The sequence below is a fragment of the Neodiprion fabricii genome, chromosome 1 (assembly GCF_021155785.1).
Source record: "Neodiprion fabricii isolate iyNeoFabr1 chromosome 1, iyNeoFabr1.1, whole genome shotgun sequence".
Classification (NCBI taxonomy): Eukaryota; Metazoa; Arthropoda; class Insecta; order Hymenoptera; family Diprionidae; genus Neodiprion; species Neodiprion fabricii.
Genome location: NC_060239.1, coordinates 1841261 through 1856053, shown reverse-complemented (window position 1 = coordinate 1856053; position 14793 = coordinate 1841261). Strand labels below are relative to the sequence as shown.

Sequence of the window (14793 nt, the reverse complement as noted above, 5' to 3'; positions counted from 1 at the left end):
GTCTGTGACTGTATAAAATGTATTTATTATTTAGGTTCGACGATACCATACTATATTATACAAACTATATATACTACTCTACTTTTAGTTACCGACTTCGATCATTACGACAATTAAACTTTTGTCATATTACTCTAAGGCTCTCGTTATGCTTCAGATGAAATATTTTTCAACATTGCATAACAGCTCTTGAGTACCCCTTGCCAATTTTTGATAATTTGATAGTTTCTTGTGCACGATTCGTTTTTGTATGTAAAAAAATTCCTCTGGAATTTTATCACAAAGGCGGGATTGCATGTGTAAAGTTCAATAACATTTATTTTATGCAAAAATATTTGGGAATAAATATTCCCAATTATTGTGGAAGAAATATTGGAGTTGAAATCAACATATCTTTACCCGAACGCATTTACCCAGATTGTCGTTCCGAGTAAAATATGGACATTTATTTTTATTTAATATTTGAATTGAGGCAATTCTGGGTAAAGATTGATTACAAATTGGCAATGGGAGCAAATCTATGTGATTCGTGACGTTATGTATAACAGTACAAGGACTGCTGACTGCTACGCCACAATGCCAACACAATGATTCAATATCATACACATAGAACGTTATTTTGATCTTATTTTTAACTCTACTTCATACATACAGGTTGAAGCTAGTGAAACATTACTGCGAAATGAAAAATTGGGAATGTGTTCTTCATTATGGAATACATATTAATTACGAAAAACAAATAGATTTTGAAATAGTTAATGCCAATAGAACCAACGGCAAAAAACCTCAGGAAACGTTAATCAAAAGCAAATACACAACAGAGCTAGATTTTTTCTCATTATATTACTAATGAGAGATTCATTGACATGAAACATTGTGTTTTCTGTGTATGATCATTTGGCATAAATAAAATAAAATTGAAATAATAAACCATCTACAATCACTTCAGTTTAGACGGAAATCCTATCCAAATTTAAACTGTGAGATACTAATTATCAGTGTCAAAATGTGGTAAGTAAATTCACTAATTTTTTTTTTTTTTCTTTTCAAAAACAAAGTTTTACTGCTTTAATAAAAAAACGACATAAGAATGTATATTATGTTATGTTTTCATTTAACATTCACATTAGTCCTATTCTTCAATTACTTATGATATTAATACTTGAAATAATTACAAATTTAATGTAGAATTAATTTACGGCACTTAGGGTGATGCAAAAAAATCTTTGATAAAAGCAACAAAACGTGTAAAATATTATGGATGAATATTATCAACTTAGAGTATAAATAATGATCAGCTTCGTGTACAGTTAATTTGTAATATTTATAAATCAGGTAAGGATTAAATGGTTAAGCATCACATTGTTACGTATGTATAAATGTCGGTGAGCAGCTTTAAGTTATGATATATCGCATTTTGAACACGGCAGATTCTTTTCTGCTCTAATAGGTAGCACCCCGCCTGCAGTGATCCTGACAATTAATGCACGCAATATATCTTCACTTATAACACTTGAAAACGTATTGTTAAGTTGCTGCTCAGCAAAATATACCAAATTTTCGGATTCTTTGTATAATTGCGATTTCATAATAATCAGATATACAGCATCCTCGACCAACGGAGAGTCCGGATCACATATATCGTGTAATGCCCTGAGAGCCTGTGGTTTAATGTTCAATAAGTCCAAAAAAATCTGCAATAAAAGATTAGAAGTGATTAATACTTGCTTGCTTCAAACCATAATGCAGTACACGAACATCGACATGAGTCTTAAAATGAGTAAGTACCGCAGTTTTGGTTGTCATGACTCGCTCCTCTATCAATTTGAGTACTTTGCCGATATCATTCTCCAACTGATCCGGACTCAGCATTGCATCGCCGGTACCCCCAAGAGTAGAACGAGTTACTTCGGCCACCTTCTTAGCCAAGCAAATTGCTGTAGTAGCACTATCAGGCGCCAATAGTAAAAATACTGCAAGTCTGAGCGTTTTATTTTTCACTTCTGCTATGCCAGATGTGAAATCTGACCAAATATTTTCGTTTTGGGATGGAAAAAGTTTTACTATGTCATTCATCCTTGAATTCACATCATCAGATACATCAGAGTCGACTGTTGCGTTGCTATTTTCCGCATACGGTAGATTAAAATAAACAGGTACAAACACAATTACAAGTACAATTACAAACAATACGAAGGCACCTATCATAATCTTCGGCATGAACCAATTCGATTTTTCGTCTTTATTTCGTTTCAAACGTTTTTTTGATTCGGGGGTAAATTTTGGCTTAGAACTGATACTGGAGCTTGAAGTATCTCGAGACTGATTGGCGTGTTGGTTGCAAGTTGATAGATCCAACTTATCATTCACTTCCTCCAATCCATCAAGCGATGGGTACGGATGAGGGGATACAGACCCTCCTCTGTGGCGAGGAAATTGAACATCCCTGGTAGAACTTTCAGTACTGCTAAAACTAGAAGAACTCGGAGAACTTGGGGAAGAGCTTTCTTTCCGTGGTTCGAGGCCTGCCTTAGCTGGACTACTACTCGAACCATTTTTGAGTGATTTTTTCTTACCCATTGTGTCACTCTGATCGTTAAAACGACCTTTTCTAAATTCAGATAAGGATTGACGTTTCTTAGGACCAGACGGTTTTTCTACGCCATTTTGTGGCTGCAATGTGAAAATTAGTAATCAGTGAGAGTCCTCTTCAAGTTCTGTAAAAAGGTCAATTGCTTGCTCAAGACCAAAAATTTCATTCATCAATTGTTTGCCAATTGATTTTAATCGAATGCGAAAGCTTGGTATCTTAGGCTTTGTCAGATTACTCGAGAGGTACTGAGGTTTATTAATTTTTTGTTGTTTTTTTCTACGGTACAACTTATTTTTGCCAAAGTCAGTCAGATCGGCGAACGAATAACACGACATGTATTTTGAGATTTTGGAGAAAGTTAAAAAAGAAAAACCCATACACTCGAATTTCACACGCTGTAAGTGTGGGTGATCGTCATGGCATTGTGCAAAATATAATTTATCGACGTAGTTTCAAAGTAAAATTATACATACGGTGTCATGATGGTTCATTCCGTTGCGAAGCTTGACGACTTGACGCAATTCGCACGGAACTCGGCTCCAAAGCCGCAATCAAGGTGTGCGTCAAGTGCGTGAATGTGGCGGGCACTCCTTGGAGCATATACCGTATATGCTCTAAAGGACTCACATGCTCTCACACTTTTGTGTGCATTAAAATTGTGCAATGATGCCAACCTCAGCTGTGACGTCACAGTGAATTGAGAAGAAACAGGTGACTTTTGCATTACTTGATTCTGCAACCGGCGTTTTTCTCGGTCGGTGAGTCGGCGAGCCCCGAATTTTATAGGTTATCTTGTTGTCAAACAAACAGCCCGTCGACGGAAATCCACTCGCCGTTAGTTGTGTGTTATGAAAAAAAATGTGCTTTGGTCCTTTCAAGAGGATTTGTCACTGGGGACCCTTGACAGCCCTTGGTAATCTTAGTTTTTTCATTAATCTAAAATCTCTTTTTTACAATCCCCCTCCCCTTCCGCCTCTTGAAAATAAGCAGTCGAGTTGTAAAACAATATTTTTTATTTGTTTATTAAATTCGTTTATTTATTGTATCTAAACGGGCGTACACCCTTTGAACACTCGTTCAGAAAGGGTTCGGCTAGTCGAATATAAAAATAATAGATGTACACAAACATTTTCTAGTCTTTGACAAACGATCGTTCAATTTGCCGGGCGTGGCGATTGCTCTGACTTCTGTCAATTTTGACGATTCGTCAGGACTGGATTGTTTAGCGCGATTTAATTTTACAGGTATCATAAAAATTATTACGCTGATGACGATACATTGCAGCAGACAGTGGTGGCCCCCCGAAGAGAGCATTTCTGGCGCCGTTTATTTCCTCTGCTTTTTTAGTCTCAGCGGCTCTACGCTTTATCATTTCATTAGTTCAATTTACGAGGGACCAGGATACCTGCCGTTGAAATGGACGCCGGTAATTTGTTGCAAATTCTTGTTACCACATAGGTTTTTGACCTTTACTCAGAGTTCCGTTCTTATTTAGAATTGTAGCAAAACTTGAACTGTGCAATTCTCTTTTTCTACTTTGAAGGCGCAGATATCCGACGCTCAGTACTTGCAGTTCTGTTCGACGTGTCTTGGGTACAAAGCGCCTAGATCGCATCATTGTAGGAAATGTAAGGAATTCGATATTGCCAGTAAATATACAAAAAGCTTTTGCGTCGCCAAAATTTTTCCTTTGAAAGATTGTTATTCGTTTATCAACAGGTAATCGCTGCGTTCTAAAAATGGACCATCATTGTCCGTGGATAAACAACTGTGTGGGACACCACAACCACGGCCATTTTACGGCATTTTTAGCGAGTGCGGTTGGCGGCTGCTGCATGGCAACGTTCACTCTCGTTTCTTGGCTCATGAGCGTTTTAGCCCTCAAAATTCACCTGTTCCCACCCCCTTCTGTAATTATATTGATTCTAGCAGTCTTCAGTAGCGGTCTGTCCATTGGAGTTGTTCTGGCTGTTGGAATGTTACTCTATTTCCAGGTAAATTTTACCTTTTTTTAAAATCTTAGCACGGACTGATCGATGAACAACTGTCACACAAATGTTCCATGTCATTCAGCTGAAAGCGATATTCAGAAATCGCACCGGTATAGAAGACTGGATAAATGAAAAAGCAGAATACCGGAGATACGGAACAAACGAAAAATTTATACACCCCTACTCCAGGGGCTGGCTTAAAGACACGAGAGACGTACTTACGTGGAACTGCATTCCAAAAGGTGACGGCATTACTTGGCCAGTCATCGACGGATGCGATCAGTACACTTTGACCGTAAGATACAAATTTTTGTCTTTTTTGTTCCTCCACAAAGGAAACAAATCAAAAAGAAATTAAAGAAACGAATAATTTTACAGCGTGAGCAGCTAGCGCAAAAGCAGGATAAACGCAAACGAGCTCTAAGGTACAGAATAGTCTCCGCGGCATCTGGTTCCTGGGTGCCGATCACTTACGGATGTGCAGTTTTGTGTCATCCGCCTTGTACAGACGAAACGCGTATCAAGCTCAGTGTAAACGACACTGTTATAGTGACGAGATGGCGAAGGTTAGTTCAAAGTTTGTTTGACGAAATAAATGATCGAATACCTGTCGTCAATATACAATAGCTTCATAAATATTTAACTAACCGATAAGAAGATAAATAGTATAATTTCTGCGTTAGGTACTGGCTCTTCGGGGAAAAAGAAAACAACGGCATAGGAGGAGCCTACAAAAAACCGGACCGCGTTCGTGGCTGGTTTCCAAGAGCGTGCGGCGTTGAAATAGTAGGAAGTCAATATGTACAGTCGTTTAAACGCGATTAGGATACAATAATGGCCTAGTTAATGCCTTAGTAGAAAAACAGTCAAAGAGAAAAAAAAAAAAACTTGACAGAGTGCGCGTTAATAGTATGTCTGACATTACTTTAGCCAAGGCGCGTAATACTGCGTGTATTTATGTGTGTTCGAGCATATTTTCCATTTTTCCACTATACGTTATATATGTCGATTATTTTTTTTACTCAAATTTTTTATCCGCCGAACGGACAGAATCAAGCTAGTTATTAAGTAAGTATTAAGCATAAGCATACCTGTAAACGTATGTATAAGGTAATTTTTACATACGATTTACTTTATCGGATCCATCTGTTCTATACAGTGTATATGCACAATTATACCTCTGATATATCAGGGGATGATTTTTACCAGAACGAATATTTACATCGTAAATCAGTCCGAAGATACTTTGCATAATTATGTATAGTTTACACTTATATAGATTGTTATAAACTTACAAAGAGTATTGTTTACCGTGTTATGTGCAACGTGTGCGTATATACAACGTTGTTACGTTTACGTCATTTTATTTCTACAGGCCCGATTGATTCTGCTATATTATAACGTGTATAGTATTTTTAATATCTATTCTACTTCTAAAATATTTCACCCGTACAATTCGTACGCGTGCATATCTATCACAATACGAAAAAAGAACGTTCCATCGGTAAATCAATTATTTTTACATTTTTGAAAACTATATGTTTATATCGAACATACAGTAAGCAAAGAACTTTAGCCGAATAAACTGTACGGAAAACACGGTACATTGCTGAAAAAAGAAAGCCACCAATTGTGTATCCATATTCTGCTACACTAATGAGTGGAACAGTCATCGACGCTTTGAAAATCAAAATGTATGGATAATATTTGCAATCGTGCAGGTATCAAAAGTCTCTCTCTAATTCCAAAGATATAAAAATGAAACAAAAAAAAAAAAAAAAAAAAAGTAAATAAAAGTAGAATTGAAAAAAAAATTTGTAAAAATCCTAGCCTATTCCTTATTTGCGCCTAAAGAAGCATACTCGTTATAAAACTCAGCGATCGATCCGGAATTTGGAGCAGCGTTGTGAATAAGGAAAGGAATGTACTCCGTGCACAACACTGCAACACGTTACGTCAAGTATAAAGTAAGGGCTGAGAGATTAACCGAGTGAGTGAAAGTAACAATTAGCAAAAGTGAATTGCGAGTGGTTCGTCCAGGTTTTGCCCACCTTTGCTCCTTCCGATTCATATCAACGGTGGGGATTGTACGGCAGCAAACCTTTGACTCCGTACACGTATTTCATTCATTTACGTCTGGGTGAGCGTATTTCGTACGTTACGTACTAAAGTATTAAACCGCATACGTTATTATAGTACGTGTAGCTGATTGCGAGAGGAAGAAGGAGGAGAAGCCGTGAGAAATGAAACCTGGATAAATAATTTACTTTCAGTTACTTTGGAGCGGTTCGTTCGTCGGGACGTTTGTTTTATATACCGTAAAATGTAAGTCGATCATATATTTTCCTTTCTTTGTTTCATTTTAACAGCTTTTGAAAAACAAAAAACCAAAAAAAAAAAAACATTCATTCACACTCGTGTTACAACTTCGCAATCATTTACAGACACACGATACAAAATGTATAATCAGAAATATAATCAGTACGATTTTTACCGTATTTTTGACTGTAAGAAAAATTTTCTTTTTTCTTCTCATTATAAATAAATAACTGATCCGTGAAGAATTTTGAAATGATTACGCTCGTTGAATTGATACCGGAGCACGTTCGTTTTCACTGAATTGTTTAAAAATAACAACTTGTATCGTACATGTTTAAAATTTCTTTTTCTTTGATATTAAACTATACAATTGAAGCATATGAAATTGTTCATCGCTGCAAAGCGAGATAATAAAATTTCAATCCCCGTCCTTTTATTCAGTCTCTTGCCGCGTCAAGACTTTATAACTGCAATTATTTATTACTCAACGCCTTACAGCAATTGGTACAGATTACACCGTGAATCGTGTATTCTCTTTTACCTCCACGTGATAATGTAATTGTATTCTGTATTGCGAGATCTGTAAAAGCGGCGGCGTAATCCCCGAGAGCATTCTCTTTGAAAATCGCCAGCTTATACTGCACGTACCTCCCGTTCTCTCTTCAATTATAAGACCCAGGTTAAAGTGCACTTAAAACACGAATGCAGCTCGTGTAGGTATTAAACAATTTTACCGTATGATGAAATGCTGCAAATTCAATCTCACAATATACAAAAATTTCTTATTTTTAACAATGTTTCCTCTTCTTTTTTTCCTCAATTTTTTTTCTTCCATTATCTTTTTCCTCGACAAATTAAACACAACTCGAGTATATCGATACGTAAATAATTTTTAATCGGTCAACTGATTAATTGTATCTCCGAATCACGTTTCGTCACGTTGATGTAATTGCTTATTTTCAAATCGGTTTCACAATTTCATTTTCCAAAGCATAGTTGTATTAATTAATTAATTAATTAATTAATCACTCAATTCATAATCACCGTATCGATGTACAAACATTATGTTCAGTTAATTAATCGATACACCTATCTTTCTAAAAAAGAAAAAAAAGAACGGTTGAACCTAGAAACGTGACGAGACGTGATTCAGAGCGATTTCGGAACGATACGCGATCCTTGTCAGTCGCTGAGTGCAGCAAGGAAATCCGCAAAAGGTATTCCGTGAGGGCTGGGTGGCTGACCGGGTTAGCCGGAGGCGATGTTAGCACATCGCCAACTATCTCCTTTGCAACGCGGGAGAAAAGAATCGTCGATAAAAAGACTTTCACCGTCTAATCCGCGATACCAATCAATTATCCTCGATCAATTATCCGGTCCGGATAGCGCTCGAAGCGACGCTAATTAATATCTGTTCACCCTTTTTGTACGTTTCAAACTCCCTGTCGAACGAAGCATTCCTCATATTTTCAACAAAATTTTTATCTCACTGCGTTATCCAGTTCTCCAAAAATCTCCAAAAGTCTCTGTGTTTTAATATTTCAAACGGATTATCGTATAACTGTAGAAAAATTCGAAAGACGATTTTTTTCGTCTTGTCCGATTTCACCTGACGAGTCCACGAATTATAACAAGTATAAGGAGACTCGGAGATTCTTCGAGCTTGATTGAAAACAATGCTGCAATATTTCTCTCTCTATCTCTCTATCTCTCTCTTCGCGCTGTTCTCGTGATAAACCAGCGGTGATAAATTATTCGCGAGAATATTAGCCCAGCCATAGGTACGTATTTGAATCTATAGAAGAGGTACCCACACGATTATACATATCGTGCTCGGACGCGGAAGGCAACAGGTGAATTCCTTACCGTATTCAGTACTAACAATAATCTGCAGTCTGCGGGATAACTGTGGCAATATCGACAAGTGTTGACCCGTTCACGTCGAAATGTGAATATTGACTCAAAATGCTTTTCTTTGAATAAACAAACACTTTCCCAACGATTCTGAGATGTTTCGAATACGTGTTTGAGAAGTCGAGTTTTTTTACTTGGTCAATATTTTCATTTTTCTTTATTTTCACAATGTGAGAATAATTCTAAAAAAATAAATATATACAATTGATGTGTCAGAATATTTTACCCCTATTTTCGTACACTTGACAATTTATTATTCAATATACGGTACATCTCAAGAGAATCGTAAAAAAAACTAGAAAAAAAAACAACGAATGGGTTAAAACTAGGTATAAATCCAAGACTTGCGCTTGCAAACCGACAATGAAATCCATCGTCGAATATCATCATCCACAGATCGTACCCGTGGATCCGAAGATGGCCCGGACGAATATCGATCGGATCGCACCTTTGACGATCCTGTTATCACTCCTCGTCGGGGTGAATTTAGTTTTTTGTTTTCCCGACGGAGCCCCCGTCGACGCCTGCGTAAAACCTCGCCCCAATCAACCCTATCACGGCCAAGCCAGGCCACAGCCACGGGAAACGAATCCCTACACGATAACGGCGTCCTCCGCCGAATACGGACCTGGTTCGCAGATAACTGGTAAATCGAACCAATTCTTAGAATCGATATTTAATTTTACAGACATAGGTAAGAAAGGTATCGATAATTGAAAATAACAGTTGCGCGAAATTCTTTTCGAAAAAACTATAAAATCCTCTTCGCGTTATAGAAAAATAATTGAGAACTATGAATTTTTGGGAAAAAATCTTCGGTAATTTACAATCATAGAAAGCGTCTAATTCCGAATTGCTTGGCGGCGAAATCGGATGTAAAGAAGTCAACTTCTGCGAAACAACAAAGTTTCTAATAGCCAGAAACCCGACGGCTCAGAGTTCCAAAATGCAAGTTCCCGAAGAGGAGAATTCCGAAAAATAAATTTTCGAGAGGAACCAAGTTTCGTCGTAAAAAAATTCGGAATCCGTCGCTTTCCGAAACTTTTGAAATTCGAAATTTAAACCCCGGCCCAAATTGCCAAGACTATCCGACCAGCCGCGTTAATATTGAGCGATACGAATAACTCCGCACGTCTTACCCTCCGTTATGTTACAACTAATGCAATAATTATCGGCGAATGAGTTTGTCAATTGTAACAACGAGACGTTAACGACGCAGTGACCATCGAGGGGGCAGCTTTCAAGGGATTCTTTATCCAGGCGAGAGACGCTCGGACCGACAATTGGATCGGGTCCTGGGCCCAGACTCCGAACACAAACACTCACGCCGAGTGCAGTGCGGTGACCCACGCCGATCCTCGGGACAAACAGCATGCGACTCTGATATGGAACGCGCCCCACGATGCTCGAGGTCGCGTGTACTTTACGTGAGTAAACCTAACGATTTCACCCTCTAAGGCTGCTGTGATAATGATAAAAACAACAGCAGCAACAACAAGAAACAAATAAATAAACAAATAATTCAGAGGTCTCCGCACTCTTGTAAATTAATTCGTTCAACTTGTCGTTTCATCTCCTTGTTTGTTGCATTTTTTTTTTTTTTTTATTTATTCTTCTCTTTTACTTGCATACGCTTTTTGCCCGCTTAATCGGTTGCGGAATGCGAAACGGAAAAGGTAGGGAAAAATTCTGTATCAAACGCGGCTTCCTGTAAAATCATGTAAAGATCTCGAATGTGTTGTAACGACGAGGAAAGTTGGGTTTGAGCTGATTTCCAGTGTCGAATTATACGGCAAGATTCGATCAAGAGTCGCTGATGATCGAGATTGATATACGAATAATAATATAAAAAGTAATTAAATGAAAAAAATCACTACACGTTCGCGTGCCCGTGAACGCGAAATGGGGTTTATAAATTTCCGCGTGTTAAAATCGCGTGCAATAAATATATCCGATGTGTAATTCGAGATCGACGATGAATAACAACGATTCGGTTACACATGCGAAAATTCCTTCTTACAAAATTTCGCGATTATATTTTATAGCATGATTCGTGATTACAATTGTTATACGCGGTGCCGAAAATCGCACACACTTAAATACGCATATACATAGCGAATTATAACGAAACAACTTTCGCAACGAGTTTGAAATTTTTTCCTTTTTCTTCTTCTCGAGCTTTTGACTTTTTGCCTCGTTGACGGTTGAACGAAAAATTGGCGTAATAAATTTTTAGGCAGACGCAATGTATATACACACACAATGCACAATTCAAGTCTCGTGACGCAATATATTTGTTCGCTATTTAGACAAATTGATCGCTGCGGGAAGTTATTTATTGGATCGCGATCTTTCACGTATTTCATCAGGTCGATTCCGCAGTTTTGCAATTCCGCGCCGAGCTTCCAACGGACATGTAGAAATTTCTTAATTTCATTCCAGGGGAACCGTGCTGAAGGATTACGGAACTTTCTGGTCTGACTGGAGGCTGCCCGAAAATCCCCCGGCTCGTTTCGGAAAGTAGAAAATATTACTGACCTCTGAAACCGGAGCTTACTCTTTCTTTTTTCCTTTTAATTTTCTCGAATATTGTCAGTGTCACGAGTCGAAGGGCCGTTAATTATTGGTACAATGTCAAGGTGGGCGAAGTCGAGGTATCACATTTAAAACGCAATAGAGGTTCGATGCTTTGAATTCGAAAAAAACCGGCACAAAAATTGAACGGCCTAATTCGAGCTTGCGTGCCATTCAATTATTTATGTATATATTAAACAAGTGAAGAGTGTGAGGCCAATTCTCAAAAAAAAAAAAAAAAAAATATAGAAAATACCGTGCTTGTGTCTGTAATTAACGTACGTATTATATTGATCATTGTCACGAAACTGCTTTAATTATTCAACTAATATATAATTAATATTTACGTCGATACATTTAAAGTAACGCTGACAATTGTAATATATTTTCTAACGTGAATGATTTTTTTTTATACCATAGTAGATATAGATTAGCATACATATAGACATAAATATTAATGGATAAAAATAAAGAATTTGAAGAAATAAAGAAAACATCATCAACTGATCGTTCCCTACAGAATTTAAAATTATTTAAATATTCTATGTACGATATTCATCTAGCCATCTAGCAGTGTGACAAACGTGGTCGGAATACTCGGCCCGGTTTATTTATTACTCTCGACACGGATCTAATACTTCGAATGGATTAATATTTCTTCTCGCGTCGCTGAGATGCGTAAATGTATGGTGAATGTATTCGTACACCTCACGGACCTCGTGTTACGTAAGGATGAGAAGAGAAAAAAAGCGTTCCACGGCAGATTCGGGTTAAAAATATATATGCACATGTAACCATACGATAAATAATAAATACACGCTTGCCAATTGGTTGTATGTTATATAAATATATTTGCAGTAACGTAACACCGTTAATGGATTTCTCTTCCTTGACATATGAGGAGAGACTAAAGTGGGGGACAAAAATTGGAGCGAACGAATACACACACACACACACACACACATATATATATATATACCATGTATCTTGCAGAACACAAACAATGACCGGTTCGCCGAGCTTAAAAGGTTCCGTACATTGTACACATGACCGGCATGACTATTCGCTAAATTTCGTACGAAACTAAAGAAAAAAAAAAAATGAAAGTGAACGAAATATTTTGGAAATTGTATTTTTTTTTTGTCATGTAAATATTAATTCGGAGTTTGGAGCAGGTGAAAATTATTATTTGGCAGCATGGAAAAAAGAAAAAACAAATTTTAGGGAGTGATTTTCGATTGACGTGAGCGTGAAGAAAGTGACTTCATAACCGCGGCTGTACGGTCGGTGTAAAATTCGAAAACAACGTACGCAAATCGACGTCTTGCGTGTGTGCTGGAGAATTTTCGCGAGTTTATTTCTTTTAGGATTATTTTATTTTACCGCGAACCGCGCGAGTTAACTTCGTATCTTGTTCAAGTTTGTATGGGAGGTACAGTCAGGTCAAGGACGTGACGTAAGATACGTGATGTAGAAAGTTTTTAACTACCTGAGATAATAAAAATTTTAAATATAGTGAGAAAAACTTGTGTAAATAAAAATTTTGAAACATCAAATTAGAACTGTAAATATCCTTGTTCTCGACAAAGTGCAAGGAAGTCAAATTATTCAGACGGAAAACTTCACATATCTGTTTGTACGATTCTAAGTAAAATTAAAGAAAATCGCACGCTTTATTTGTCGTTGAACTTCTTGAAAATCATCTCAGACTTTATTCTTCATTTTGTCAGTCGGTGTAACAACAAGATATTTTAGGTGTATAAAACTTACGGTCGCGTTTTAGTTGCGACACTTTTTCAACCGGACTGTACGTCCCATAAATCCTTAATACGGGCCACCGTAGAGTAAAGGCCATAAAACACGTTTGTTACCTCCAAATTGTTCGCGTTAATCCCATAAAAGAAGGACCAATGTCTCGGAGGCTTTACGTGTAAGACACAATAAGAAACTCGACGAGTATAAATATCAAAACTGCAGCCCCGAAATTGTCAGAAAAAAATTAGAGAAAAAAAAAAAGAAAAAGAAAAAAGAAGACGAAAACGGTAACGAGAAATTTTATTTTCACAATTTTTGATCTTACCGGTGATAGCAAAAATATAAAAATTCCACATTTTGCGCAAAGACTTGTAATTCATCGAGCTGCGTAGGCGTTCGTTTTGAAATTGATAAGAGGCCAATTTGGCGCGAGTCAAGCTTGCCGATTAACCCACTTCGTCCAAGCGGCGAATGGCGATTCAAAGCGTTTACATAGATCTAGTTTCGTGACAATTTCTTAGCTATCCGAAAATAAAGGAAGCAAACTCGACGATTAATCGAAAGCTGCGTGATCATCGGATGAACGAATCAATTAATTATCCAGACAGCCGCTATCAGGTATATGTATACTACACACCTACGTATATACGTTATACGTAATACGTATCTCAATATAAACTCGTCATCGCGATCATGCTGCATAAATTGTTAGATCGATTCGTCCGAGTTGAAATGTAAGCGTATGTGTTTGAAAAAATGTCACGCCTGCAAATCAAATTATAACAAAATTGCATTAATCAAGGAAAATAATTCTGCTGATTTCATACCGTCTTACAAATATCGATCGGAGTATAAAACCCTTCTTTAATAACCATGTATCCATATCCTGATGAGTTTGCATAAAGTTGTACGAAAATCGGATAGAAAGTGATTCCCCCCCACGCCCCGTATGATTAACAAGTATAACCTACACAACGAATAAATTTTTCTAGGGTATGTAAAAAAAACAAACGTAGGGAGGTATACATCGCATTCAATCGTGCAAACAGGTGGATAGACGGGAAAGAACTGTGGGTCTTCAAATGTGTACAATTTCACCGAAGAAACAATGTTTATGTAAGACTAGAGAACCCGGATTGACATTATTTGCTCTGCATACCGAAACTGGACCGCGTCTACACGACTGGTCGACGTTCGATAGCGAATTACATATAAATATATGTATTTATACACAACACGCACATGTGATGCATGGTGGGGAAATTCTCGTACATTATATAATAAAAGCTGTGCAGAATTCGGTTGACCTGTTTCGTTATCTTTTTTCTTGCTTTTACATTCACCGCGTCACTTTTTTACCGTCACAGATCGACTTGTATTTATTTATTAATTTATTTTTTGTTCATATTTTATACAAATTTCGATAGCAGAACCCGATAACAAGAACAAAGTAATGTAATATCAATGTTAAGGTGGTTCGTCGAAATGTTTTTTTTTTTTCTTGTGTCGTCAGTCGAAAAATTTGCGATAAATACTGAAAAAAAAATTATCGTAAGACCTGGAGAAGGTTGGAAAATGTATATAGGTCGCTACCAATTATTGCAATATTTTTTATTTGTTCTAACATGTGCATCTTAATATATATAT

The 14793-nt window shown here is 37.1% G+C and overlaps 3 protein-coding genes across 4 annotated transcripts; 2 read left to right on the top strand and 1 right to left on the bottom strand.

Moving 5' to 3' along the window:
- Positions 1–180: 180 nt before the first annotated feature.
- LOC124187976 lies at positions 181–3283 on the bottom strand. 2 transcript variants are annotated; one of them, XM_046580194.1, is made up of 3 exons: positions 2973–3283; positions 1789–2673; positions 181–1694 (listed from the first exon to the last, which is right to left on the bottom strand). In XM_046580194.1, exons 2-3 carry the CDS (start codon positions 2578–2580, stop codon positions 1401–1403), a joined length of 1086 nt encoding a protein of 361 aa, XP_046436150.1. In that variant the 5' UTR covers positions 2581–2673; positions 2973–3283; the 3' UTR covers positions 181–1400. The 2 variants fall into 2 exon arrangements, with proteins under 2 accessions (XP_046436150.1, XP_046436149.1); XM_046580193.1 differs by having other exon boundaries at positions 3067–3283.
- A 7-nt stretch (positions 3284–3290) lies between these two features.
- Positions 3291–5523, top strand: LOC124187977 (palmitoyltransferase ZDHHC6). The gene is made up of 7 exons (XM_046580195.1): positions 3291–3506; positions 3838–4019; positions 4137–4221; positions 4313–4587; positions 4667–4879; positions 4963–5150; positions 5268–5523. Exons 1-7 carry the CDS (start codon positions 3452–3454, stop codon positions 5407–5409), a joined length of 1140 nt encoding a protein of 379 aa, XP_046436151.1. The 5' UTR covers positions 3291–3451; the 3' UTR covers positions 5410–5523.
- A 980-nt stretch (positions 5524–6503) lies between these two features.
- Positions 6504–11616, top strand: LOC124187982 (putative defense protein 3). Its single transcript, XM_046580206.1, has 4 exons — positions 6504–6909; positions 9214–9463; positions 10037–10244; positions 11260–11616. Exons 2-4 carry the CDS (start codon positions 9235–9237, stop codon positions 11339–11341), a joined length of 519 nt encoding a protein of 172 aa, XP_046436162.1. The 5' UTR covers positions 6504–6909; positions 9214–9234; the 3' UTR covers positions 11342–11616.
- Positions 11617–14793: the final 3177 nt, after the last annotated feature.